The following is a 26,329-nucleotide window of genomic DNA, read 5'->3' on the forward strand; positions in this document are numbered from 1 at the left end:
AAAGAAACTTTGCAAAACTATGGTAATGAAAACTGAGGTGTGAGTTTAGTAATAGCTCAAAGGAAATGGAATAGGGAGCCCATAACAGACTTGTGTACATAGCAAAATTTAGTTCACCGTACATATGGTACTTCAAATGAATGAGAATGAAGACTAGTTTAAAATGAGTTGGGAGCTCATTAAATAAAAATTAAAAAAATAAAGATAGATCCCTATGTCACACTAGATCAAAATTTATAAATACCAGATATAATGAAGACCTAAAGTAAAAAAAAAAAAAAAAGTATAAAAGTACCAAAAGAAAATATGAAAACAGCGATATCTGGGTGGCTCAGTTGGTTAAGCAACTGTCTTTGACTCAGGTCATGATCCCAGAGTCCTGGGTTCGAGTCCCACATTGGGCTCCCTGCTCAGCAGGGAGTCTGCTTCTCCCTCTGACCCTCTCCCCTCTCATGCTCTCTCTCTCTCTTTCTCAAATAAATAAAATTTTTTTTAAAAATAAAAGAAAATATGAGAGCATATGGATAAGGAAGGACTATTTAAGCAAAATATGAATTCCAGAAACAATGAATTTTTTTTAAAAAAGGAATGCATGTTTCAGTGACATAACAATTTTAAACCTCTGTATCATGAGATAGCATACACTATATTAAAAGATTAAAAGATCTAAATTTGTAAAATATTTGTAATATAAGTAAAAAATAAGAAAGAGAAAGGCAACTCAATTTTTTTCATGTGCAAAAGAACATTGGCAGAGACTGCAGAGACTATTCGATATCTCCAATTTTCATTCTGTGCTGCTTCTGTACTAATAAAATTTTTGGTTGGATACAGATTTGCCCAAAATAAAGGTTATATTTCACAACCTCCCTTAAAGCTTGGTCACCTGTGGCTTGTGGCTGAATTCTGGCCATGGTAATACAAAAAGAAGAGTCATGAAGGAGATTTCAGGAAACTTCTTCAGAGAGTATTTGTGAGTCCTTAATCCCCTTCTTCATCTTTTCCTCCATCCTCCTGCCCAGAACACAAATGCTTCCATCTCGGACTTGAGGTAAAGGTGAGGAGTTGGATTTGAACAGGAAGGAATTCCCTTTATCCTGTGGAAGAAAGTCAAGAATGGTATGTATGTAGATAAGTCGCAGTGAGGGGATGGAAAGTTGAACAAGATAACGCTTTACAGCCTTAATTTGTTTGAAGAAGCAGGAGAAAACCTAGGTAAGAATAAGAGAAGGGAGAACTTAAAGAAAGTGGTATTGACACGGCACTATTGTTGAAGACAATGAAGAAAGAACCTGAAAACAGCAATGCCACAGAATGAAAGGAGAGGCTGGTAAGAGTTTAAGGCCATAAATGTGTAGTGGTAGCCATCTGTAAGGTTTATTATAAAGTCTACTGATTTTTTTCCCCTAACCTTGATTAGCTAATTTTTTTTTAAGATTTTATTTATTTATTTATTTGAGAGAAGGCATGCACATGTGCAAGCAATGTGAGAAGTAGAGGGAGAGGGACAAGCAAACTCCGTGCTAAGCATGGAGCGCAACACAGGGCTTGATCTCATGACTCTTAAGATCGCAACCTGAGCAGAAATCAGGAGTTGGAGGTTTAACTGACAAAGCCTCCCAGGTGCCCCTGATCAGTTAATGTGAAGATAGGAGCAAAGAAAGCAAACTGAGGCATCAATCCAGTGTTAGGATATAGGACAGTGGGTTTAGCATAGAAGTAAAAGGGGTAGTTGTGGGAAAATTATTTTAGAGAATCAAATAGGAGGTTCATGGAGAAGAAAGCAAACCTAAGATGGGGATACTAAATTGGGAGGAAGTCAAAGGACCAAGGAACTGAAAATCTAGACAATGGTGAAAAACAGATATAGTAGAAATGAAGCTATGAAAAAGCAGGAGGCTGGAGTCAGGGATCAGGATACCTGAGTTTTACTTGAATATTCTATAATGAAGATGTTCTAGAAGAAGGCAAGTTTCAGAATATGACCATGCAAAAGACAGGAAAAACATAACGCAGTGGTAAAAAGCATGGACTTTGAGCCAGGAAGAATTTCTGTTACTAGTTTTGTTACTTACTTTCATTTAGCTTTGGTTTCTTCACCATACCTGTTCATTAGATTGTTGTGAGAATTAAAGGAAATTTTAATTTCTTTGAATTTAAGAGCTCTGTTCATTAGATTGTTGTGAGAATTAAAGGAAATTTTAATTTCTTTGAATTTAAGAGCTCTGTTCAGTGCCCAGTACATACTAAGCTCTCAATAATTGATAATTTAAAAAAAAAAAAAGAAGAAATAAACACATACATCCCCTATTATTCTGTCTACCATTAATTAAGATGCACAACCCAGGGGCACGTGGGTGGCTCAGTAAGTTAAGCGTCCAACTCTTGGTTGGACTCAGGTCATGATCTCAGAGTCCTGAGGTCAAGTCCAGCATCTGGTTCTTCGCTCAGCATGGATTCTGCTTGAGATTCTTTCCCCCTAGTTCTCCCTCCCCACCACTTGCTTGTACACTCATATGCAAACTATCTCTCTCTAGAACAAACAAACAAACAAAACCTTTTTTAAAAAAGATGCACAGGGGCGCCTGAGTGGCTCAGTGGGTTGAGGCCTCTGCCTTCGGCTCTGGTCGTGATCCCAGGGTTCTGGGATTGGGCCCCGCGTTGGGCTCTCTGCTTGGCGGGGAGCCTGCTTCCCCCCTCTCTCTCTGCCTGCTTCTCTGCCTACTTGTGATCTCTCTCTCTCTCTGTGTCAAATAAATAAATAAATAAATAAAATCTTAAAAAAAAAAAAAAGATGCACAACACATAATTTGGGTGGAAAAATGTAATACCTGTAATACTGATGCTGATATTGCCTGTGGGCAACAAACATTTCCAAATTTTATGCAAATGCCTAACAAGAAAGAAGTGAAAAGCCTAATCAAGTTATAAGCTCTTCCTTTCCCTTGATTGTAAATGTCTAAGAAAAAAAAATGTCTAAGAAAATGAGTACACACAATAGTGATTAGTATTCCAGCAATTAACAAGTCAGCAATTACAGCAAAAACTCAACCCCATCAACTAAGCCAACATTTTGAAGAGGAAAGAAATATTTTTAAATGGAATATATTTTAAATGAAAAAGAACCTATTTCCAGATAACAAGTAAAAAATAATGGTAAGTAAACAAACCAAAGAGCCAGTGTGCTTAGGGATAGCAGAATTTTTCCTGGTAAAGCTGGAAAGGATGTCAGATTTACCTAGTACAATCAGTATGTTCAACATCAGAAAGCTTTCCCTACTCGGTATGTCCTTATCACTCCTCCCCCACGCTTTATCGTATGAAGTGTGGGAAATGTATACCTGTACATCAAAAATACTAAACAAATCAATTCACCAGAAGCCCTTACAGTGCAGCTGGAGACCAAGTATAACTGGGTCATGGGCTAAAGGAATGACTGCAGACTTGTTATCTGTTACTTATGTGTGAGGGCATTTGGTTTGATCTGTGACATAACAAACTCCATTTAACTCAAATGGCTTTAAACCACACAGCTGGAGGGCACGACCTGCTGTTCTCTGCCTGGCACATAGTAGGTACTCAACAAATGTTAAAATCCATTGGTTCATTTATGTAGCCAACATCTTTTGAGTCCCTAATATGTCTCAAACATTACTCTAGACATCAGAAATAGAGCAAACACATTTTTAAATTTTTTACTTATTTTGTTGTTTGCATATGAAAGTAATATATGATTACTGCAAAAAGTAAAACAATACAAAGACATGTCAAATTTTCTTTGTGGTAAAATATGAAATCAACTATTTTAAATGTTCCATGAACATATGGGGAATAAAGTGTTTCTTCTCTATTCAAAGGAAGTATGGTCTTTCTCCTATATTCAAGAGTGTATATGCACACACACTCGGGTGTATGCGCACACACGCACAAAGTTAACCTGTTACATTGTTCAATTCCTATATGTCCTTACTTATTTTTTTAACTACTGGAGATGTCCAACTTTCATATGCACATACTAAAATCTCTTACTATAATTATTTCATCTCACTAGTCAATGAAAATTAAGATTAAAGAATCATAAAACAATGAATTGAGATGCAAGAGCTAAAGTAACCCCTTTGTTAAGCACCACATGAATCAGAAAAACATTAAATGAATCTATTCTATATTAGTAGAATGTCTGTAGCTAAATACATTGTGAATTAAATGATAAGATTTTTTTTCTTCAGAAAAATCCTTTTTCTGTTAATGTCAAATTAAATCCCTCAAGCACAAGAACTATATATCAGATCATTTACCTCTTCTGTGACTCATAATTATTCCCGCTGGCTCATTTTTAATGCTGGCTTTTGTATGGTGGAAAACGACTGTGCAATTAGGTTAATTCTGTTTCTGTTAAAAGGACAAAAATTAGGTTTCTCTCAAGAAACAGAAGCCGTATGAATACAGTGATGAGAAAGTAAAAAACAATTCAGAAGCACTTTTAACTGTAATACAAAGTCCCATTAGGCTAGCCAACAAACGCGATTGTGAGAGAAAAGCCTGCCTGCATTGTTCATCTTTAAAGGCCCTTCACTTTTCTTTTGGACAACTCCTCTTCAGATCTTTTTTTTTTTTTTTTTTTTTTTTTAAAGACTTTATTTATTTATTTGACAGATAGAGAGATCACAAGTAGGCAGAGAGGCAGGCAGAGAGAGAAGGGGAAGCAGGCTCCCCGCTGAGCAGAGAGCCCGATGCGGGGCTCGATCCCAGGACCTCTTCAGATCTTTTTTTTTTTTTTTTTTTTTTTTTTAAAGACTTTATTTATTTATTTGACAGATAGAGAGATCACAAGTAGGCAGAGAGGCAGGCAGAGAGAGAAGGGGAAGCAGGCTCCCCGCTGAGCAGAGAGCCCGATGCGGGGCTCGATCCCAGGACCCTGAGACCACGACCCGAGCCGAAGGCAGCGGCCCAATCCACTGAGCCACCCAGGCGCCCCTCCTCTTCAGATCTTAAATAAGGAGCAGATAATGTGCAAAATACAATTATTTTATGTAGTCCCATCTAGAAAGCAATGAGCCACAGGAGACGCCCAGCTGACCATCTATGCTATTAGTCACATTGGTTTAAAACCTCACAGGTTTTGTGAGGATAAAACAAAAAGAAAACCTTCCCATAAGAAAGAATCCAGAGGGTGGATACTATAATGACAAGTGTGTATAATTATACAAAATGTTCACTTTTCATACAGGCACAACAAATTTCATCTGCACCGGGCCAAATGGCAGCGAGTTTAATCTTGAAGTTGACTATAGCTCCAAACACTAGTAAAGTGAATTCACCTAAAATCTTCAGATTACTGTCCCACTTAAAAACTTAATAGTTTAGGGGTACCTGGGCGGCTCAGTCATTAAGTGGCTGCCTTTAGCTCAGGTCATGATCCTAGGGTCCCGGGACCGAGCCCTGTGTTGGGATCCCTGCTCAGCAAGAAGCCTGCTTCTCCCTCTCCCACTCCCCCTGCTTGTGTTCCCTCTCTCACTGTGTCTCTCTCTGTCAAATAAATAAATAAATAAAGTCTTTTTAAAAAAACTTAATAGTTTATTAATTAATGCGGAAACTATTGCTGTAAGCTCTTATCTGTAGAAGAGGGACTAAGTTATTTTTCTTGAAATTCTTCTGCATTGAAAATAACTTGTTTTGTCAAGGATGCCTTATTTGGTCCTAGGGTATATATATTTGGCATCTGCTAAAATGAGTATTTTAAGACTGTTCATTGTTGTATATAGTTCCTTTTGTCAGCAAAAGAATCCCTATGAAGAGACTGAATCCCAGCAAAAAAAAATAAGAATCCCTATGAAGAGACTGAACCAATCCCACCAACAAGTTTCCTTCAAAAACAACTCTTAGCCATAATCATCATAGTTATTTAGTGACCATCTACCAAGCGCTCTACCCACATTACTTCATGTAACCTGCAAGGTAGACGGTATCTCAGCTCTTTCACGAAGGGGACTAAGGAAAGAATAACATAACATGCCATAGGCATCTGAGTTACCACCTTCACCTCAACCAGGCGTGGTCATTCTCAACTTGCCTGCTAACACACCTTGACTGAAATTCAAGGCTCAGGAACCAGTTTAAGGGAGATGTTATGTGTCGATACAGGAAGGGCACCTGGACATGAGGGAAGAGCTCTGTCTTCTGATTATCCAATCCCTCACCCCACCTTAATCTGTGTCAGAACCATGCTGAGTTGTAGATTCCTCAGCAAAGTGAAACTAAAGCCACCTACCCCATGGCCTCATTGCCAAGGCTGGTGGCTGGCAAAAATGGAGGCTCGGTAGTTTAGTTAGTGCCTCTATGCCCAGTGGACCATATTACTTAAGATCCAGCAGAAGTGGGGGAAAAAAAAATATCATCTTGAAGGGACCAGTTTCTATTTCTCATGGCAAACCTAGTACGGGAACTCCTTTTGTCCCCAAAGACCTCTGTGTCCTCACTTCTTACCCACATGCCTGGGCAGCCTGAGGCTCTCTGTGCCTACCTCCTTCTCACGAATGAGTTCCCATCTCTTTCTCAAAAAGTAGACGCCACTCTGGTGTTCCTGCCACCAAAAGTAACTGAAAAACAAACTCTTCCATTAGAGAACACTGTGCTCAGCAGGTCAGCCAGGCTCCTGGAAATGCAAACTGGAGTTTCAAAAGATGAAAAGATTCCTGGAGGATTTTGTGGTGTTTTGGAGAGTGCCTCTGGGCAGATCGCACACTGTGACAAGTTCTTTCCAAATTGTGACAATTCAATCACACCTTCTACAAAGAACTGGCTTTTCACACTTAACCATCGACGGTAGCTGCCCTTGTTCATTTTCCCCCAAATCTTGAAGAGAGTTTGGGATTATGATACCAAGACAAATGCATGGTTTTCTGACCATTCCGCCCATTCCATGGTGCCTGTGAACTGAGAAGCAGGCACAGACAAGAGGTAAGGGAACTCTACTGATGGTTACACTGGAGTTAGAAAGTTTGGCACATAGAGCCCAGGGAATGCATCCCACCCCTCTCAGCCCCTACAGGTGTCAGAGGGAAAAAAGACAAATAGTTGGACAGGAAGTAGTCTAAATTGCATGGCCTTCTGCTAGCAGTTTCATGCTTTTCCCTTTCAATTCTTTTCTTTAATCACAGATTCTCATTACAGGGAAGGAGACATTGGGAGGAAAGGAAGAAAGAAAAACGTCATATAGAAAAAATTACCCCATCAGGTAATGCTTAAAAATCCTTTAACTAAATAGTCACATTCAAAAAATAAATAAATAAATGAGGGGCACCTTGGTGGCTCAGTCGTTAAGCATCTGCCTTTGGCTCGAGTCGTAGTCCTGGGGTCCTGGAATCGAGCCCCCGAGCCCCCACACCAGGCTCCCTGCTCAGCGGGAAGCCTGCTTCTCCCTCTCCCACTCCCCCTGCTTGTGTTCCCTCTCTCACTGCCTCTCTCTGTCAAATAAATAAATAAAATATTTTAAAAATAAATGAATGAATGGATGAATGAATGAATCTAGACACAGACTTTACACCTTTCACAAAAAAATTAATTCAACGCAGATCACAGACCTATATTGAAAACACAAAACTATAAAACTCCTAGAAGACAACATGAGATAAAATCTAGCGACCTTGGGTTTGGTGATGACTTTACAACACCAAAGGCATAATCCATGAAAAAAATAAATAAGTTGTACTTCATTAAAACTAAAAATCCTTTAACTGGGGACAAAATTTTTTGTTGTACAAATAAAGTTGAAATGTGAATTCCTATCTTGAAAAGATAATGTTGAAATTTAAAATCATACAAAATAGGGAAGCCTGGGTGGCTCAGTTGGTTAAGCATCTGACTCTTGGTCTCAGCTCAGGTCTTGATCTCGGGATCATGAGTTCAAGCACACTGGGTCCCATACTAGGCATGGAGACCACTTTAAAAAATAAATAAATAAAATCATACCAAATATAAAAGACTAATGGGGGCACCTGGCTGGTTCAGTTGGTAGAGGATGTGACTCTTGATCTTAGCATCATGAGTTTGAGCCCCATGCGGGGTGTGCAGAGTACTTAAAAACAAAAAAACTTTAAAAATTTTTTAAATAAATAAAATAAAAGACTAATGGCAGATCCTTGCCCGGGTCATAGTGTTTCATGGTTGTGGTACAGGTAAGAAGAAAAGAGATGAGAACACCCTAACACAATTACTCATTTGTAAGAAAACAGGAAGAAAAAATATTTGTGAAACATACAAAGTACAAAACCTTATCCTAGGGATACCATGCCATTTCCACTTTACCATCTTGAACACATGCCTTCTCTTAGAGACACAAGGAAACCTGATGGTTCAGGTGTTGAAACTAGATTAAATATTTCCTTGTTATCAACAGCCAAGGCCATCTCCATAAGTCTCAGGTCCAACCCAGCATTAAATTCAAAATCTTTCATATTTTTGCTATTTAAAAAATTCAATTAATAATAAGAAAAGAGATGTTTTAATAATAATGTATATGAACTCAGTATTTGACTCAAAAAATTTAGAAATATAAAGAGAAAAGAAATAAGGCAAAAACAAATTATAAAGAGAATCATGAAAGTAACAAATTCAAGAATTACTTTTTTGAAAAATAACACTTAATAATAAATATAAGGAAACATCCAAGCAAATGTAATCAGTAAAAGAAATACATAATGTAAAACATGAGAAACAGAATTAAGAACAGAAATCAAAACTTCAAAAGAAAAAAAAAAGTGAAGTATGTAACCTTTGCTCACATTTATCAAAAACCATTAAAGAGATCCAGTTCCTATCCAGGGAGAAAAACCCTTCTTCAAACTCCCCTCCTCTCATCAGCAGTTTTCCAGACCACTCTAAAGCTCCTACTTCCCAAATGCCTCAAAGTCTTCCCCAAATGTTTACCTCATGTATCTTTTTTTCATATTTCTCCTCCCTCCCTCTTTACCATGCAGGGTTATCATAGAGAAGTCAGATCACCTTTCCCATTACTTGAATGTTCTTCCACAAAGGATATCCTGGGAACTGACCCAGCTCCTAACCATTCTCCCCCTGATTTCCTGGTCTCATTTGCTCCCCGCTCTTCTCCTGATACTTTATATCAGAAGTCTGGGTTCCAGGCCACAAAGCTTTCACACATGAATCAATCTATAGAACTCACCCCAAACCCCATCCATCAAAAATGTTTCCTGGAGTCCAAGAAACATTGAAAGAGTAGCCCTCAGGGGTGCCTGGGTGGCTCAGGTCATGATCCCAGGGTCCCGGGATGGAGCCCCACGTCGGGACCTGGAGCCTGCTTCTCCCTCTTCCCCTCCTCCCCCCCGATTATGCTCTCCATCTCACTCTCTAATAGATAGATAAAATCTTTAAAAAAACAAAAAAAAGAGTAGCCCTCAGGATCTAAGAGGTTCATTCCAAGAACTCAAGGATGGCTCAATATTGGAACTTAATAGAACATGCCACATCAACATAACACTCAAGAGAAATTATGGGACCTCAGTGGCTGCTGAAACACATTTGAAAATACAGTTAGGAAGTTCTAGAACAACAATTTTGAACAAAATGTAGCTGACATCTCTGTGAAAGAGACAGGGATTAAGGTTGGGAGCAAACAGAAAATCTACTTTTCTAGATCTAGTAACAGGGAAATCAGATCCAAAACTTGAATTACCTACATTTGTGTCATCCTCAGGCCCAACTGAACCTGTTACAGCTTGGAATATGGCCTTGCAGGATGTCTTTCTGCCTCTAAAGGGCTGGAGAACTGATTCGACTTATTAAAATTATTAGCCACTTTTTATCAGCTATTAATATAAGTAACTAATGTTGATTGCATTCCCTTGTGATCTATTACTTTAAAAAATAAAATCTGGGGTTTTTTCAAATTCCCAAACACATATTCACTGAAGCTAATTAGAAATCTGCACAATATAACAAAATGTATATTACCTACCTTCTCACCATCCAAAACCAACCATTAATTAACATTTTAGTGTATTTTCTCCAAGCATGAATTTGGGAATATAAACACTCTTGGTGTTTAATAAGGACATAAGTTTGTCATGGTATTATAATAATCATTTCTGTGTCCCAAACCCCTCAATGGGACACCAGAGGCTACTAGATTAAAGAGAATTAACAGATTGTCAGGGCAAGAGATTAAACACTTACCCGCCCAAAGCACCAAGGGCATTAGATGCCTCCCCATGGTAGTAAAGTGACTTTCTGTGTGTGGTTTGGAAAAAAAGCCCTACCAGATGGTTCAGAATAATCAGGGCCTATGGAATGCGCGCACACACACACACACACACACACACATGCCAGTTGAGAACCTCTGCCCTAGGAAATTCATGGATAATTGATATGTTGAAAATGTTTGGAGAGAGGGTGCATAGCTTTCACCAAATTCTCTGAATCTGTGACTCCTTCAAAATGTCAAAAGTCCTGGCTTATAAAATTCTTTCCAGCTCTAATATTCTGGTCCTATTTGAGGCTGGGGGATTTATTCTGCCTGCTTAGAAGACAAAAGTCTCAGAAGAGCTGGAGAACAGAAGTGAAGCTGGGTTCTTCTATCACAGGGAGGTTCTGAGGGAAGCTGACCCATGGAAAATGCACATATACCCCTTTACCGTATCTGTGTATCAGTTGTCTTGCTTTGACAGTGTTTCCTCTAATATCAAACCATCACAGACTTAACAACTATGTCAATGTAAAAATAACACCACTTTTCAAGGATATGTCTAGAAGTGTCTGCTCCCAGTGCTGCTCCCAGTTATACTTGTGATGTGAACAAGAGTTACTAATCTTGGAGTCAAATTAAGAAATGGGAAGAAGTGAGCTATCATATGTTCAAGGCCTACCATGCATTTGAAATTCCTCAAGACCCTCATTTGATAAATTTCAGACTCAGCTCTGAACCCTGGCTCTAGCTACTTTTAGAGTCTAACCTTGGGGCCAAACAGCCTCCCCTTAATAATCATGTATGTTTTGTATTCTTACCTATACCCTGGTTTTCTCTCAAATGTCTCTCTTGATTAATTAGGACATCAGTTAAACACACATCAGCCTTATTTTAAAAAAAAACTTACATATTTTATTTTGAAGCATTGACTCTGAAACATAAAAGAATTAGGTGAAACTAAATTTTGGATTAGAAAACAGATTAAGAATTTAGTATTCAAATGCTGCCATCTGGTGGCCAAAGATAGTAACCAAAAAAATAGACCTCTCCTTGAAAATAAATGGAATTACCCCCATAGTCCTAATTAACCTGGTTTGCTAGCAAAGATTAAAATCTGGAATGTTATATAGGAAAATATTATCTAGAACGTTATATGAGAAAATATTAACATGTTTACGTTCCCCTAATTCTGATCCACATGAGATACTGTGTCCATAAACAATGGCAACAAGTTTTATTAAATGTTTCTAAAAGCCAAAGATGCAGTCTCACCAGACACACTTGACAATTAAATTCAGTTGCAACAGAGAGGGTTCTGTTTTCTTCATGCTTTCAATGAAATATGAGGTCTCATCCACTCAACAAAATTTTACTGGGATCCTATTATGATCCAGGTACAATGAATTTCATTGTGTACTTGATGGAGAACCAAAAAACAGCGTCTGTTCTAGAGAACTTCATGGTCTGGTGAAAAAAAAAAAAATGGGTTCCCAGTCTGTAAGGTTTGGCATCTATGTAGGCTAAAAACCTGCCTGCAAGGTGCACCTTTTTCTCATTCACGTTATCAGGACTACGGTCTATCAGCTTCTCAAACAGATAATTCAAATAGGTATGCCTAAGAGGGTCTCCTCCCTAATGCCTGACCAGCCAGAGGGATCATATTTTAGTATTTGACCTATTTCCTATCCCTGTTCTGTCATGAACATTTTCTCTTTTCTGGGTTCTTGAAAGCAAAAACAAGTTTCTTTTCCCTAGTCACTGGACAATTCTCTAGGTATTTAGTAACCCAGAGAATATTTGTGATAGTGAAATTCCTGTCCATAGTGGATAAGAATCCAGCTGCTCAACTGGATTTTCAGGCAGCCTTCAAAGTCCTCTCCTCTGCCTTGGCCCTGGCCTCCTATCTCCAGAATTCAGCCAAGGAAAGGGCAGCAAAGGTGATGGCCTACTGGTGACACACCAAGCAGGTGCCCTAGGATGGCAACTCCAACCAGCATTTTAAGAGGACATCCTATAGTTTCTGGGGAAATTTCTGCAAAAGGTCCTTGGCCAGTAACTAATCATTAAATTTGAAAATACGATCCAGTTTTTCTTCCAATCAAGGCAAATACAGGCCAGCAGTGGGAGCAGTGTATTGTGTCAACTTTTCAACTTGTAGCTGCCACAAGTCCAAAACAGTTTGCCTCCTTTTTAGTCTTAGATCCAATGGCGACAGTGTGGGGCCAAAGAAGCTCCCAGCTATGGGAATTATGTGTGCAGTCCAGGAGTGGTAAACAACTAGTGTTTTGCAAACTGCTCCTCCTCCTTCCATGAAATTCTAGTGTGGCCCTCCACCCCTCACCTCAAGATGGTCCTGTTACTTGAGATGGCCAGAGTATGCCATCCACCGAAGAGACACAGTGATTATTCTAGAGATGATTATGAGACCTAAGCAAAGAAGTCAGGATGCTTCCTGTGCTTTGACAGAAATGTGGAGGGGGGATGGATGGAGAGGATCAAGCTCTCTCAGCCTGCAGCCAGAAGCTATTTGTGCTGCTCCCTGGACAGAGGCAACACAGGAAAGCAGAACTGAGATGAAAAGGGAGTTTAATGGTATCATTTAAACCCCTAGATTCAGCTATGCCCTTTGCCTTTCCCATGGGTTCAGAATCAACATAAAGTGGCGGGAATAAAGACTTCTTTAAAAACTTACTTTACAGGTTAATGCATAAGTGCAAAGAATTTCTTGCACTTTAGAAAGCTCATCTGCCAATTTCAGTCTTAGTGGGGAAAAAAGACCTTGAAGACAGAGCAATGGGAACTAATCACCTGAAGGATGAGGACTCAAATCTTACACAGAGGACTTTAAATAAAAGCTAATCCAAGGCTCTGGTTTTAAATAAATAAAACCAAAGCTGGAAGGGGAAAAGAGCTTGCTTGAGAGAATATTCACCAAGGTTTTACAGATCAGATAGGGTTAGAGTTTGGCAGAGGAGATAGGATTGAGAGCTGGACCACCCCAGTGCCTGGCCCTTTCATGTTCATGCTTGTTTAATCCTCAGTCAACCTGGGAGGTACATATTTTATTTCCATTTGATAGATGATGAAATTGAGGACAGAGAGGTTAAATGACTTCCCTAGTGCCACATAGCTAACATGGAACACAGCTGAGCCTCAAATATAAGCCTAAGGTATTTTTTTTCATACTCTACATTTACCTGAAAAAAATATTATGAAGCAGGACAGAAGCAAGTGGGACATAGGACAGCTGATCCTTATTCTCAAGATGTCACTGTCTACAGCACTTGGCTGGCTCAATCAATAGAGCATGGGACTCTTTATCTTGGGATCATGAGCTCAAGTCCCACGTTGGGGGCAGAGTTTACTTAATAAACAAACAAACAAACAAACAAAAGCTGCCAGTGTCTAAGAGGATCTGGGAAGAGTTGAGAGGAGGACTGCAATAAAGGCCAAGATCTGGTTTAAATTGCTAAATGAGCCCCTTAAATCTCCAAGTCCCAGCTGCCTTCTAAAAATTGAGGAAGTTGAAATAGATGGTCTCAAAATATTGAAGAAGTTGAAATAGATGGTCTCAAAATAAATTTTTAAAATGGAACAGGAAAATGAGTTGAGTAGTGAATGGCCCAGAATCTTAGAGGTCTAAACTCCTAAACTCCTTTCCCACTGCTCCACAGCCTGCATTCCCTTCCCTGAGGTTTGGGTAGATAGCAGCTGCTGACAAGGGAACACTCTGGCCCTTGAGTGTGGCTCTCATTTGATGAGTCATTCAACAATGGCCTAAACAATGCTAACAATGCATCAGACCACTAATCACTAGTATACTCTAAAACCCAAAACCCATTCCTTGATGGTAGAGTTTATTTGCTAAAAATAATAATAATAATAATAATAAAATAAATGAAAAGATATAAAGAGTAGATTACTCTAGTTCAGAGAGTCTAATGCAATTTAAGAGCCCTTTTCTCCAGCTCTGACTTAAGATCTGTTATAAACTATTTAAGGTCTACTCTTCATGGTCTCATATAAAGTATTCACTTGCTCAGTTTCAGGTTCCAGTTCATCTCAGTCATCATACCGCCTTCTCTTTAAGCAACAAAAGAACTCAATTATAAACTGGCTTCTTGGCTAGAGTTAAAGTAACCGAATAATATTTGACCATTTTATTTTAATAAAACTGCTGCCTTGCCTGGCTATGATGGGGCTAAGGTAGAAGAGGATAGCCCCTAATGGATGAAATACAACTTGGGAGTCACAAATATGAGTTATATGCATTTCCTCTGTTTTTTCATCGCAGTATGCCCTGTACCTTGAGAAGACTCCATCCAATTGTAACATAATAATACATCTGGGATAAAAGGCAAAAAAATATCACTTTTTCTAGTGATAATGTAACAAAAGCCCACTTGAGAGAGGGGGTGGCAGGGGGTCTATATACCTCAATATTTCATGCCCTTTTCCTGGCCCCTCAAAGTCATTATTCACATTTGCTGTCCCAAAAATTCAATGACTCAAGGTCAGAGTAGCCTGGCGGAACAAAAAATGTAGAGGTGGTCACCTCACTCTTCCAAATTTCCCTTCATTATATCTCACATATTACACTGTGATATAGTTTCTACTTGGTTGCAGTTTCTTATCAAATATTTTCATTTTGATTTTAATATCAATATGCTAAGCTACATAGCATTGTTGATAAGGTGGAAAATTAAATTGAATGTTCTTGCAATATCTATGTTTAAAAAGTTCACTGGGCACCTCCTCTGAAGTTTAGCTAAATGTTCTACAATTCTCAAGTACACTGGCTGAGGCCTCAATGAAATCTTTGCTGTAGTCAGAGATTACTTACAGAGTCCAGCACAGTTTGGACTGTTAACCTACTGTACCCAGGAGATAATGCAACTCCCACTATCCTGGGATACATTCGCGATGTAGCTGATCTATTAATGCAGATTACTGCTTTTAGGAGTGCAGATTCACTGCCTTTTAGATAGCTCACGATAAGTCTGTCAGTCACAGTTCCTGAACCCCTCAGACCCGCTGAGGATTTCTCTATTTCCCAAGATTCCTGTCTCCATGTGGTGGCTGAACTAGAGCCAGAAGTTGGAAGCCCTCCGCATGTACATGTGCCAAACGTTGAGGGAGGAGCATTGAGATCAAAGGAGAGCATCCCAGGGACATCCTAGAGATGAGGTCTCTCCCCTAGTCCTCCATAGTGATCCCAGACACCTCCTAAAATCCCAGATGCTTCGTGATGACTTTTTTCTCCAGAGCAGAGGTTCTTTTTTTTTTTTTTTAAGATTTTATTTATTTATTTGACAGAGAGAGATCATAAGTAGGCAGAGGCAGGTAGAGAGAGAGGAGGAAGCAGGCTCCTCACTGAGCAGAGAGCCCAATGTGGGGCTCGATCCCAGGACCCTGGGATCATGACCTGAGCTGAAGGTAGAGACTTTAACCCACTGAGCCACCCAGGCGCCCCCAGAGCAGAGGTTCTTAAGTTGGGGTCCACAGATCCCTAGGGAATCTATGGAAGCAACTTCAAGGGTACATAAGATACATATGCATACATTATTCTGGGGAGTGAACTTCATAGCCTTCATCATATTTTTTATTCTTATCTACGGAATAATCTTCAGAGCACTGTGGAAATCTTAAAGTTATAGTTACTGAGATAGAGAGAGGCAGTTAGGCCAATTCTGACACAGATCAGCCCTGAACCTCTGATATCCAGCCATATCCAGCATATGTAACCAACTACCATTCCAGGCTCCAGAAAACATCCCTGATACTGCAAGGACTTAGTGACCATCTCAACTATGGTCTGGTCCCTGAAAGGACCATTTGTACCTGGATATCTCAGAGACAGACCCAGAAGAAGAAAAATATATATGCTCTGAGCCAAAGTTTAGATGAGTTCATCACAGATCCCAGGTCACGCCTTTGAGACTGCCCTCTGAGCAGGAGGAAGAAATGGGAGTCACTCAAGAGGAAGAGTCACCAGCTCTAGGCCTTGCCCCTAAAAGCATGGGGCCCAAGGGCCTCCTCCCAATCCCTGTAGAAACAAAGCACTGGTCCCTATAACAAGTCATTCTCCCTTATCTAATGCCCAAGGTTTCCCTGGATCCTGAAATAAAACTGACCCTGCAAAGGGAAGGAAAGCCTGCAACTAGCCCAGCAAGGCAACCAGAAAATGGTGTGTGTATCCTCACAGGGCAGAGTCAAATCCAGGAGTTTCAGAAATGCAAGGTGCTTTGAAGCCAGAATTCATTTATACTGTGGTTCTCAAACTTTAATGTGAGTAACAGTCATCTTCAATGTTTTTGTTGTTTGTTTGTTTGTTTGTTTGTTTGTTTTGACAGAGAGAGAGAGAGTACTTGAGCAGGAGGAGGGGGAGAGGGGGAGGGAGAACAAGACTCCCAAGCAGGTTCCATGCTGAGCACGGAGACCAATGTGGGGCTCAATATCATGACCCTGAGATTGTGACCCAAGAGAAAAATCAGGAGTCAGACAATCAACTGAGCCACTCAGGCACCTACTAAATGTTTGTTTTATAATACAGGTTCCTAGGCCCAAGGGATTGTGATTCAGGTTGTAAAATGAAACCAGCAATTCTGATCTCAGGCATCCATGGAGTATACCTTTAGGAAGTATTCTAGGGTTTCTAGGGGATTTTAGACATCAGATGTGGAAAGGGGGCTTTAAAGGAACTGACAGGCCTCAGAGAAATCACTGAAATGCCATGGAGAGCTTTTGGTCAGCAAAGGCCTCTGGGGGTCTATGGCTCCTACTGGTTAGTATTACATTTATATTCTTCAACTAATAGGGAAATTGAGTTTGACGCACCAGAACTAAGACCAGCTTTGAAGCCCAGCAACCTTTATAGATGATTAAATTTTTATCCTTTAAAGGGTCATCACAAAGGTACCTACCCCACAGAATTACATACACGGAGAAGTAAATTAAATAATTTGAACAAAGTGTTTAGCATAATGCCCAGACACACAGGAGCTGAACAAGTGTTACACAGTAATCAAGTGTAATCATTAATTACTGCTAATTATGACTATATCCATGCTCACCAAGAAACCACTGTAACATCTTGTTTGTTTGTGAAAGACTGAGGTCAAATGTGGTCTCTACAGATTGAGGTTTTCTCCAGAGAGATGTTATTATTAAGGGTATTTTTTTTTTAACTCAAGAGCAAAAAGAATCACATCCTCAAATAGATCACCAATGTAATTAGAAACATTTTAGAATTCCCTTTACCTTCAGTTCTGACATTAACCAAAAATCAAAATGCTCCAACAGTGCCATCTAAATTTGCTCTGAGTGAAAAATGAAGCTATGGGGTTCTGTGCAACTTTTCAGTCTATAGTGACTCTGCATGCTGCAAACTAAATCTGTGATTGTTACCTGAACTCCCAACAGTTTCAACTACCTAAGAGAGCTGCCCCAAACAAATAAACTTAACTTCCAGATGAAAGATCCAAGCAGATCAGCAAGAAGGCTTGACAGCTGAACCTGATGAACATTTGGCCAAGTATTTCCTCACCAGCCAGGAACCCCTGATATTAGGAAACCCCATCTCCCCACCCCCTCATATAGCCTGTTTGCTTAAAGTGCATAAGAACTGGTGAGACACATTTCCTGAGAAAGGAGCATCGGTGGTTTTGGATAGAAAGGAATGAAAGGGACAGAAGCAACTAAGTTTCTCCATGAAGAAAGTAAAGGGAAAGAATATTACAGAATAGATTAATATCAGAGAACAAGCCCAATTTGAGCTTTCAGGATAAATATGAGACCTCTTTAGCTGCTCTGATGAAGGGTACTACATGCCTCTGGGGAGAAAGGATTAAATGCATGGACAGAAATATAGAGCCCACCCTCTCCTGTATCTTCCATTAGGTCAGTCTGAACATGGCTTTGCCCTGCATTTGTCATACTTGACATGGATCCTGGAGACTGGGGGTCAGGCCTGTCCCAGCCACCATCACCAGAGGACACATCCACGACAAACCCAAATTCCTAATTCCTAAACTACTTCAAGCCACCCCATATTGTAGCCACTCAGGAAGAGAAGCTTTGTTTTAAAAAAAAAAAAGGGGGGGGCTGCATGTTTTAAAGATTTTTTTTTTTTATTTATTTATTTGACAGAGAGAGATCAGAGTAGATAGAGAGGCAGGCAGAGAGAAAGGGAGAGAGGGAAGCAGGCTCCCTGCTGAGCAGAGAGCCCGATGTGGGACTTGATCCCAGGACCCTGAGATCATGACCTGAGCCGAAGGCAGCGGCTTAACCCACTGAGCCACCCAGGCGCCCCGGGGCTGCATGTTTTAATTCAAGAAATAAAAGTTCACAGGCAATCCAGAACAGGTGCAAGGAATTTGTTCTAAACAATCAGCCACACCTGCTGCAAAAGTCCAGGCTCCATGGAATCACTTTGGCCAGTGCCTCCTGAGATGCTCTTTCAGCTGAGGAATGGAAGGCAGCAGCTGCTGACACTCGTGACAACGGAGAGGCAGCTTCAAGAGCTCAGGCATCCCATCTCGGACACTCACTCTGCCAGTGTCCTGTACCATCTCTATCACAGCTGCAAGCAAAGAAAAACGTTCAAAGACCACCTACTCTGAAAAGCCAATGTAAGATAACCCCTAGAAAAGTAAATCTGACTCCAAACAAAAACATGCCAGGTATCCTAAAACTAGTAAACTTGAGGTTAAACTCACTGTGGGGAAAATGCATTTGATCAGATTCTAAATTTGAGCAACCTGTTTTTGAAATAATTACATTCCTTTGGGACACACCATAAGCAACCCATGTTATTATGTCAAGGGCTTACCACAGTGCTTTATCGCTGGTAAGCCTTTGGTAGCTGCCATCTTTAATGTCCCAGCATGCTGCAGTTGCACAGTATACACACTGGAAAATGCCCCCTTCCACATACACACAGCCCTCCCCTGTTAATTAACCACTCATGACATGAGGCAGCCCCCAAGCTCCTATCCAGCTGATGGCAGAAAAGACAACTGTTGAGAGCTTTCACATCCATGAACTCCAATAATTCTCAGGACAACCTTTAAGTCCCCTGTTGTTACAATAAAACACCTTTCTGGCTCTGACATAACAGCTTTCTAGGTCCACCCCCGCCCCCTCAAGAAGGCTGCTCAAAGCAAAGTGGCATCACTACTCAATTCAAATAATCCAGTTTCTTTTAAGTGGTCTCTCTTTATAGGGACACAAAGTTGTATGTGGGCTTTTGAGGCCAGGTAATTATCTAGGGAAACAACTAAATCAAATACAAGAATAGCTGAGAAAATGAAACAAATGAGAAAACTAAAGAACTCTGTTTACCTTGTGATTCTAGGAAGTATTCTGTATTGAAAGAATTCCAATGTTTTTTGTTTTTAAGGCAAGGAGAATCAAAATCCTGGCTGATCACATGAAGGTGTACATGGCTAGTTGAAAGAGAAGGAAAATGACCATTAAATCCATTAAAAACTATGGCTTAGTCAAAATGACAAACAATAAAAATATGGGTATATAAAATATTGCTAGTGTTTCCATTTAATCCAATTCATTCAATCATTCACTTAAGAACATTTAATGCTAACTAAGTACCTACTAGAGCCAAGCATTATTCTAGCACTGGGAATTTAGCAGTGAACAAAATGAGAAAGGCCTCTGCCCTTATAATTATAGTCTAATAAAGAAAAACAAATTTTGAAAAGAAAAATATATGGGGAAAATTCAAATCATTAACATTGGTTTTTTGGGTGGGTTTTTTTTTAAGATTTTATTTATTTATTTGACAGAGAGAGAGAGAGATCACAAGTAGGCAGAGAGGCAGGCAGAGACAGAGGGGGGAAGCAGTCTTTCCCGCTGAGCAGAGAGCCTGATGCAGGGCTCGATCCCAGGACCCTGAGATCATGACCCGAGCCGAAGGCAGAGGCTTTAACCCACTGAGCCACCCAGGCACCCCAATCATTAACACTGTTAAGGAAAAACATAAACCAGGGAAATGGGACACAGAATGCTCAGGGGTTACCTCTTTAGCTATAGTGTTTGGGGAAGGCCACTCCAGGCAGTGATTCAAGCTGAGTAAGCAGTCAGGCAAGCAAAGATCTGGAGAAAGAATGTTTTGGGGAGCCAAGTGCAAAGACTCTAAGATAAAAAAGAACTTGCTGCAACTAAGGAACAGAAAGGAGATAGGTAAGGCTGGAATGGTTCCAGCCGAGAAACAGAGACTAGGTAGGAGTCAGAACATAAAGAATCTTACAGGCTGGGGCGCCTGAGTGGCTCAGTGAATTAAGCCTCTACCTTCCGCTCAGGTCATGACCTCAGGGTCCTGGGATGGAGCCCCGCATCGGGCTCTCTGCTTGGCGGGGAGCCTGCTTCCCCCTCTCTCTCTGCCTGCTTCTCTGCCTACTTGTGATCTCTGTCTGTCAAATAAATAAATAAATAAATAAATCGTTTAAGAAAAAAAAAAGAATCTTACAGGCTGACAAGAGGTCTACAGTGTATTCTGCTTACATTGTCCCTGATTTGCACTTTTAAAAGATCATTCTGGCTGCCCTGCAGGGAAAGAACTATAAAGAGGGTAACAATGGACACAGAGATGAGTTAGGAAACTACTACAGAAATAATCACGTCTTAGATTAGAGCTGTAGTGTCTGGAATATAGTTTGCAGTGGAACCAACAGGACTTCCTAATGGATTGGATGTGGTTTGGGGGAGGTGCCACTTACAGAGATGCCGAAACTGAAAGGAAAGCAGGTTTGGGGAGAAAACCAAGAGTTCTCTTTTGTACTTGTTAAACCCGTAGGATGCCTTTTTGCATGAATTTAACTCTTAGAATCATTCTGTTCTATTCTCCCAATAAATAATCAAAACCAACCAATACATCCAGGAATCCAAAATGGAATAAAGGCAGTAACAAACAATAAACCTAACAGTATTACAAACGAATAAGGCAACCACACTGAAGGGGGTTAGGAAGAAAATAACTAGGGAAATGAACTTTGGAAAACTAGTCTGGATATCATAAAGATGGAAAGAACTATATAGAAATACTGTGAGTAAATGTCTTTCTCACAGGGTTAACAGTTAGCAATTCTGTAACTATTTTATGTGTATGCTAAGACCAAACAGGAAAGTGAATTTATTAGAGCTAATGAGAGCCAGATTTTTCATCCTTGGAGAAAGAAACTAAAATAAAGGAAAGGGGGAGACAAGAATGAAACTTGCAGAATTGAACTGGAGTCAGAGATATCAGTATAAATATGTGGTTTTCCATACACATACACAAGTGGTTAAAGAAACAGGGAGGTGTGTGTATCTCTGTGGATTAGGATTCATGCATGTACTTCCTGGCCCTATCCGCCGAAAGGACCTAGGAGCAAAAATACTCTGGGATCAACCAACTTCTCTCAATATAGAAACCTAGTATCCAAGTCTTGGTTTATAAATATCTCCAATAAAAGGAACTAAATAAAATAAAAGTTTCATTCCAGGGCTAGAACAGGAAAAATACAGGATGAGCCTGAAACATCTTGTTCCAGAAAATAAAGAAGTGCTCAAAAAATGTTGGGGCCCTGTCAAATGATTCAGGACCCAACCTAAAGAAGCTTCCAAGGACTAAAGCTAGAACAATTTGAGCAACAAAATGAATAATGATAGGCTAAATTAAAACCTATAGAATATGGGTGCCTGGGTGGCTCAGTGGGTTAAAGCCTCTGCCTTCGGCTCAGGTCATGATCTCAGGGTCCTGGGATCGAGCCCCACATCGGACTCTCTGCTCAGCAGGGAGCCTGCTTCCCCTCGTCTCTCTGCCTGCCTCTCTGCCTACTTGTGATCTCTGTCAAATAAATAAATAAAATCTTAAAAAAAAAAACCCTATAGAATAAAATAAATATCCATGAGTCCACACTGACAAATAGCTGAATAAATACATACTGGGTGAAAGGGACAACTCTTCCATACAGAAGAATTCTAATTAATAAATTAAAGAAAATGAGGGAAACATAAAATCACCAGTAGGTAAACACCATAGTAATAACTCTTGCAGGCAAGACTTTCCAATAAATGCTAAAATCACTGGGCAAAAGTTTGGGGAGAAACAAGATACTAGCATAGTCCCTAACTATCCAAGACATTCATCAATAACAAAGAGAAAAATAGTAATTTTGAGGAGAGAAATGTGGCAGACATCACCATAACAAAGTGATCAAGGTTAATATGAGTAATAAGCCATCTCAACATCACCTACTCCTTGATATGATATACTGAGAAGAAAGCAACATCACCTCTGTGGTATTTTGGGAATTAAAAAAAAAAGGCATAACCTCAATCTAATCAAGAAAAAATATCAGATAAACCCAAAATGAGAGATATCCTATAAAACCAACCAGTAATCATCAAAAGTGTCAAGGTCATAAAAACTAGGAATGGAGGAAGAAGTGTCACAAGTTAGGGGACACTAAGGAGGGACAACAAATAAATCCAATGCAGGATCCTGGATTAGATCCTGGAGCAGAAAAACATAAATATTAAAAAATAAAAAAGGTAAAATTCAAATAAGATCTAGAGTTTAATTAGTGGTGATATTATGGAAGATCTCTGTTCTGCTTCACTTTTTTTATATTTTCTAAATGGAAAATATATTACTTTTACAAGAAAAAAATATGTTACCTTTTCCTTTCCATGGTGTTTATTCAAAATTATAAATAGTGATCATAAAAGAATATGTAAAATGGCAACATACTGCTCATTTTGCTTCCCACCCACAGTTGCCACAGCTCTTTTTAACATTCTTGGAACAACAGTATTTATTACATAAAAAAAAGTATGGACACCAAGATTACCATGTGAAAAGCACTCTATAGTCAAAGATCTCTTTTAGCCATGGGCTGTGCAGCACTGGAGAAATAGTATTATGATTATGGGTGACTTTTGCCCTAAATTTCTGAATAAGGCTTTTTTTTTTTTTTTTAAAGATTTTATTTATTTATTTGTCAGAGAGAGAGAGAGAGAGAGAGCACGAGAGCGAGCACTGGCAGACAGAGGCAGAGGGAGAAGCAGGCTTCCTGCCGAGCAAGGAGCCCGATGTGGGACTCGATCCCAGGACGCTGGGATCATGACCTGAGCCGAAGGCAGCTGCTCAACCAACTGAGCCACCCAGGCGTCCCTGAATAAGGCTTTAACAATAAAAAATTATATACAGTTGATCCTTAACTGACCCCCCACACGATCAAAAATCCCAAAATATAATTTTTGGCTCCCCCAAAACTACTAATATCCTACTGTTGACCAGAAGCCTCACCAATAACATGAACAGCCCATTAACACATATTTTGCATGCTACGTATATTATATACTGAAATCTTACAAAAAGTAAGGCAATGAAAAGAAAACGTTAAGAAAGTCACAATGAAAAGAAAATACATTTACAGCATTTTACTGTATCAAAAAACGTGCATATAGGTGGACTGCACAATTCAATCCTATGTTGTTCAAGGATCAACTGCATTTTTTAAAATGAGGCCCAACATACATCAACCCTGTGACCCAGCAACTTCATTTCTAGGAATTTACTGAAGACCAAAAAAATGAAGGATGTGCACGACATACACAACAACATACATGAATCTCAAAATCATAATGCTCAAAAAGTTCTGATAGAAGAAAAGTATACACTGTATGATTCCACTTATATAAAGTTCTAGAATAGGCAAAACTAACCTATGCACAAAGAAATCAGAACAACGCTTGAGCGTTGAGGGAAGGATTAATTGAAAAGAAGTGCAAGGGAACTTGGGATATGACAGAAATGTTCTGTATTTTTATCACAGTGATGTTACGATGGTATATATGTTTGTCAAAACTAACCAAACTATAAATCTTGTGAATTTGTTGTATATAAGTTATGCCTCAATTTAAAAAAAAGAGTACTGATGGGGAAAAAATGTGGCACAAAAAATTCATTTGGTTAAAGTGGTCCATCACATAAGTCATAATCACCTGAATAAAATGTGAAGAATGTTGGACACTTAAAAAAAAATAACCAAAAGAAAATTTGACACATGCTATAACAGAGATGAACCTTGAAAACGTTATCATAAATGAAATAAACTAGTCACGAAAAGACAGACACTGTATGATTCCACCTACATGAAGCACCTAAAGTAGTCAAATTTATTGAAACAGAAAGTAGAATGGTAATTGCCAGAGACTGTAGGGGAATGGGATGTAGTTTGGGAAGATGAAAAAGGTTCGAGAAGCAAATGATGGTGATGGTTGCACAACAATGTAAATGTACTTAATGCCAATGAATTGTATACTTAAAAATGGTTAAAATGGTAAATTCTGTTAGGTATATTTTATCACCAAAAAAACAAACGAACAAATACAAGATAAAAACTCCAAAATCCAATTAGTCTGCTTATCTTGTTGCTTAGCTCTAAAGAGCTATGGAGATCTGCCTTGCTTGCATTCTTTAAAAAGACTCAGTTATTCCTTTCTGAGTCCTTCTGGGTATGAGCCAAAGGCAAACAGGCTCTATATTTTTCTCTCATTTTATTTTAAACCCTAGGTCTACTGAGCTGTCAAGACAAAAGCCAGTGATGTTTGTCTCCTTCAAAGCAATGGTCCTTAATCGTTTAGGGGTTTATAGATGCTTCTGAAAAATCTAATGAAAGTCAGAGACACGAAAAATTACAGGCAAGTCAGGCAGAAGGATGGAAGTTTCAGCCCACCTTCCTTGGAAACATCCCACCCTAATTCCCTGGGCCTCAGAACTATCAGCACAGGCTGATATATCAGCACAGGACTATCAGGCTGAATCCATCTATCTGCCCAGACAGAACAAGAATGTGCTAGCACTACCCACAACACTTACCTCATGCTGGGAATGGCATGGTAACCCAATCGGAAGCGGAGTTTGCTGGACCCAGCAAAATCTGTGATCATCTTTTCCCCCACAGTGTGCATGTGCTTGAGGAGCTCAAGGTGTTCCCTGGTCACAACCTTCAGACTGGAAATGGAAGCCCATGGTAAGACCAGCCAGTGGTGACGAGCCTTGGGATATTTATCCTTAATCACCACCACCTGCTCATCTTTGTAAACCTAGAAGAGGAGCATAAGAGAAGGAAATAGACATCTACCACACATCTTCTACATGCCAGGTGCTGTCATATTCACTAACTCACTTAATTCCCAACACAGTCTTACGTAAAAGGTTTCCATATCACAGTTTTGTCAGATGAGAGCTGACACTTGGATGAGTGTCTTGCAAAGTCACATAGCTAACAACATGGGAAGTCTACGATTATAAACCAGGTCTAGTTGACTCCAGAGTGTGTGTTTTTAATCACCACACTACAAAGAATACACAGAAAATGCACAGTACAAAACAGTTCCTAAGGATCTGATGTAATATCCTTGCAAGCATTAATTCAAATGCACCCTTCTCCACTCTAACCCAGTAGACCATTTGTCACGTCATGTGTTCCAAGAAGCCCTATCAGATCTGGCTCCTTGTCACCCAGGATGTAATTTAAGAAGAACTCAAAGACCCCTCCCAGGATGATGCCTGACTATTAATCCCAGGGCAGCCCAGCAACTACAGTCACAATATATTACCTGACACTCCCTTGAAAGAAACCCTACTAAGGTTAACACAACTTCCCTTAATAGCACCCAGAAGTTTAGGAGGAACAAAGAAGAGGGGATATTCATTTGAAGAACTTAGCTTCTCTTCAAAGAATCCAGTTGCTAACTTACTAATAATGGGAAAAACCACTTGTTCTCAGAAAATAACCCAATAAAACGAATCTCATTCAGAAGGACTGATCTCTTTTGCTCTCATTTGTAGTTATGACCTCTGTGGATTAGCCACTTAAAACATTAAGTGTATTTCAATGCCAAAATGTTTTTCTGACCTGCATTTTGGGATCCTGCATAGAAATTTTCAAGCCTTGACTCCAGTGGCCCAATGATTCCTGAAACAAAAAGGGGCAATATAAATTGCAAATGTCAATAGTTATATTCAGCATTAGTTAAAATTGTACATCAACAAAGCCCGACCGAACTTAGTAATGAGATTAGTTTTTAAGAATTAAGCTATATCCCCTTTACTCA

At 39.6% G+C, this 26,329-nt stretch overlaps 1 protein-coding gene across 3 annotated transcripts in view; it reads right to left on the minus strand.

Annotated features, from left to right (window-relative positions):
• Nucleotides 1-765: 765 nt before the first annotated feature.
• The window catches only part of APTX (aprataxin), a 33,149-nt gene continuing 7,585 nt past the window's right edge, over nucleotides 766-26,329 (minus strand). Inside the window, exons 5-9 of one of the 3 annotated variants that reach the window (XM_080820294.1) lie at nucleotides 26,131-26,190; nucleotides 25,089-25,315; nucleotides 19,547-19,650; nucleotides 18,603-18,785; nucleotides 766-1,097 (exon numbers count right to left, since the gene is read on the minus strand). In XM_080820294.1, the coding sequence (XP_080676420.1) occupies nucleotides 18,631-18,785; nucleotides 19,547-19,650; nucleotides 25,089-25,315; nucleotides 26,131-26,190 (546 nt within the window). In that variant the 3' untranslated portion in view covers nucleotides 766-1,097; nucleotides 18,603-18,630. Of the gene's footprint in view, nucleotides 1,098-18,341; nucleotides 18,786-19,546; nucleotides 19,651-25,088; nucleotides 25,316-26,130; nucleotides 26,191-26,329 lie in introns of those variants that run through there. The other 2 variants (XM_080820293.1, XM_080820295.1) reach the window with 2 other exon arrangements.

This window comes from Martes martes, assembly GCF_963455335.1.
Source record: "Martes martes genome assembly, chromosome: 12".
In the NCBI taxonomy this organism is placed as follows: Eukaryota; Metazoa; Chordata; class Mammalia; order Carnivora; family Mustelidae; genus Martes; species Martes martes.